Raw genomic sequence first — 896 nt, 5'->3', positions numbered from 1 at the left:
ATATAGGTAGGTATATAATAATTATATAGGTATTATTAGACCTTGATTCTACGTGTAGGGTTTCTAAACACGGGCGGTACGGACCCGCGCCACACGTCGTCGATAACGGGTAACTACGGCCTGCTGGATCAGATCGCCGCTCTGCACTGGATCAAGGAGAACATCCAGTCGTTCGGGGGCGATCCGGACAACGTGACCATATTTGGTCACGGCCACGGAGCGGTGTGCGTCAACCTGCTGCTACTGTCTCCCGTGGCGCAAGGTGAATGATCGGCTGTTTAATTGTTGGTGTTTAATGCTTTCATGATGAATTTTTTTACGAATTAATTTTTTTACACAATTTTTATTTTGTTGAGTTTTTTCCCACTGAAATAAGTGTTAATTAACGTAAGGTTAGTTTTAGTGTGGCCGTAGTTTTGTTGTTTTTTGCTTGTCGTGGTTGTGGTGGTGATGATGATGATGGTGGCGGCGACGGTGGTGGTCTATAGAGCTACCCATTAATAACTACAGCTCCTACACCAGTTCATCGTAACTCCCCCCTCAATTAAAGCTCTTCCATTCCTCTCTATATCTATAACTACATGGCTATAACCATAGGTCTTCCACTCATCCCTTAATAACTATAAATCTTTCGCCAGTCCATCATAACGCTAATTATAACCACAACTCTTCCACCCACTAAATAACTATACAGCCCCTATAATGACCGCGACATCGCCACCAGTTCACGCTCGTCATAAACTCCCATAATAAGTATATAACCTCCCTCAATGACTCATACACCAGTTGCTAGCGTCCACTGGCTCCCTCGTGCACTTACTCGTGCAGTGTCTTGTTTTGTAGACATTGCAGGGGTATTTATGTCCGTCATAACACCATTAATAACTATGTGTAAT

The 896-nt window shown here is 43.5% G+C and overlaps 1 protein-coding gene across 1 annotated transcript in view; it reads left to right on the top strand.

Annotated features, from left to right (window-relative positions):
- Positions 1-896, top strand: part of LOC106821121 (neuroligin-4, X-linked-like) — a 28,165-nt gene that overhangs the window by 15,992 nt on the left and 11,277 nt on the right. Inside the window, exon 6 of the mRNA XM_014825799.1 lies at positions 59-262. Within this exon, the coding sequence (XP_014681285.1) occupies positions 59-262 (204 nt within the window). The remainder of the gene's footprint in view (positions 1-58; positions 263-896) is intronic.

The sequence above is a fragment of the Priapulus caudatus genome, unplaced genomic scaffold (genome assembly GCF_000485595.1).
Source record: "Priapulus caudatus unplaced genomic scaffold, Priapulus_caudatus-5.0.1 Scaffold59, whole genome shotgun sequence".
NCBI lineage: Eukaryota > Metazoa > Priapulida > Priapulimorpha > Priapulimorphida > Priapulidae > Priapulus > Priapulus caudatus.
Note: the sequence above shows the minus strand (reverse complement) of the source record. Positions and strands in the feature narration are given on the sequence as shown.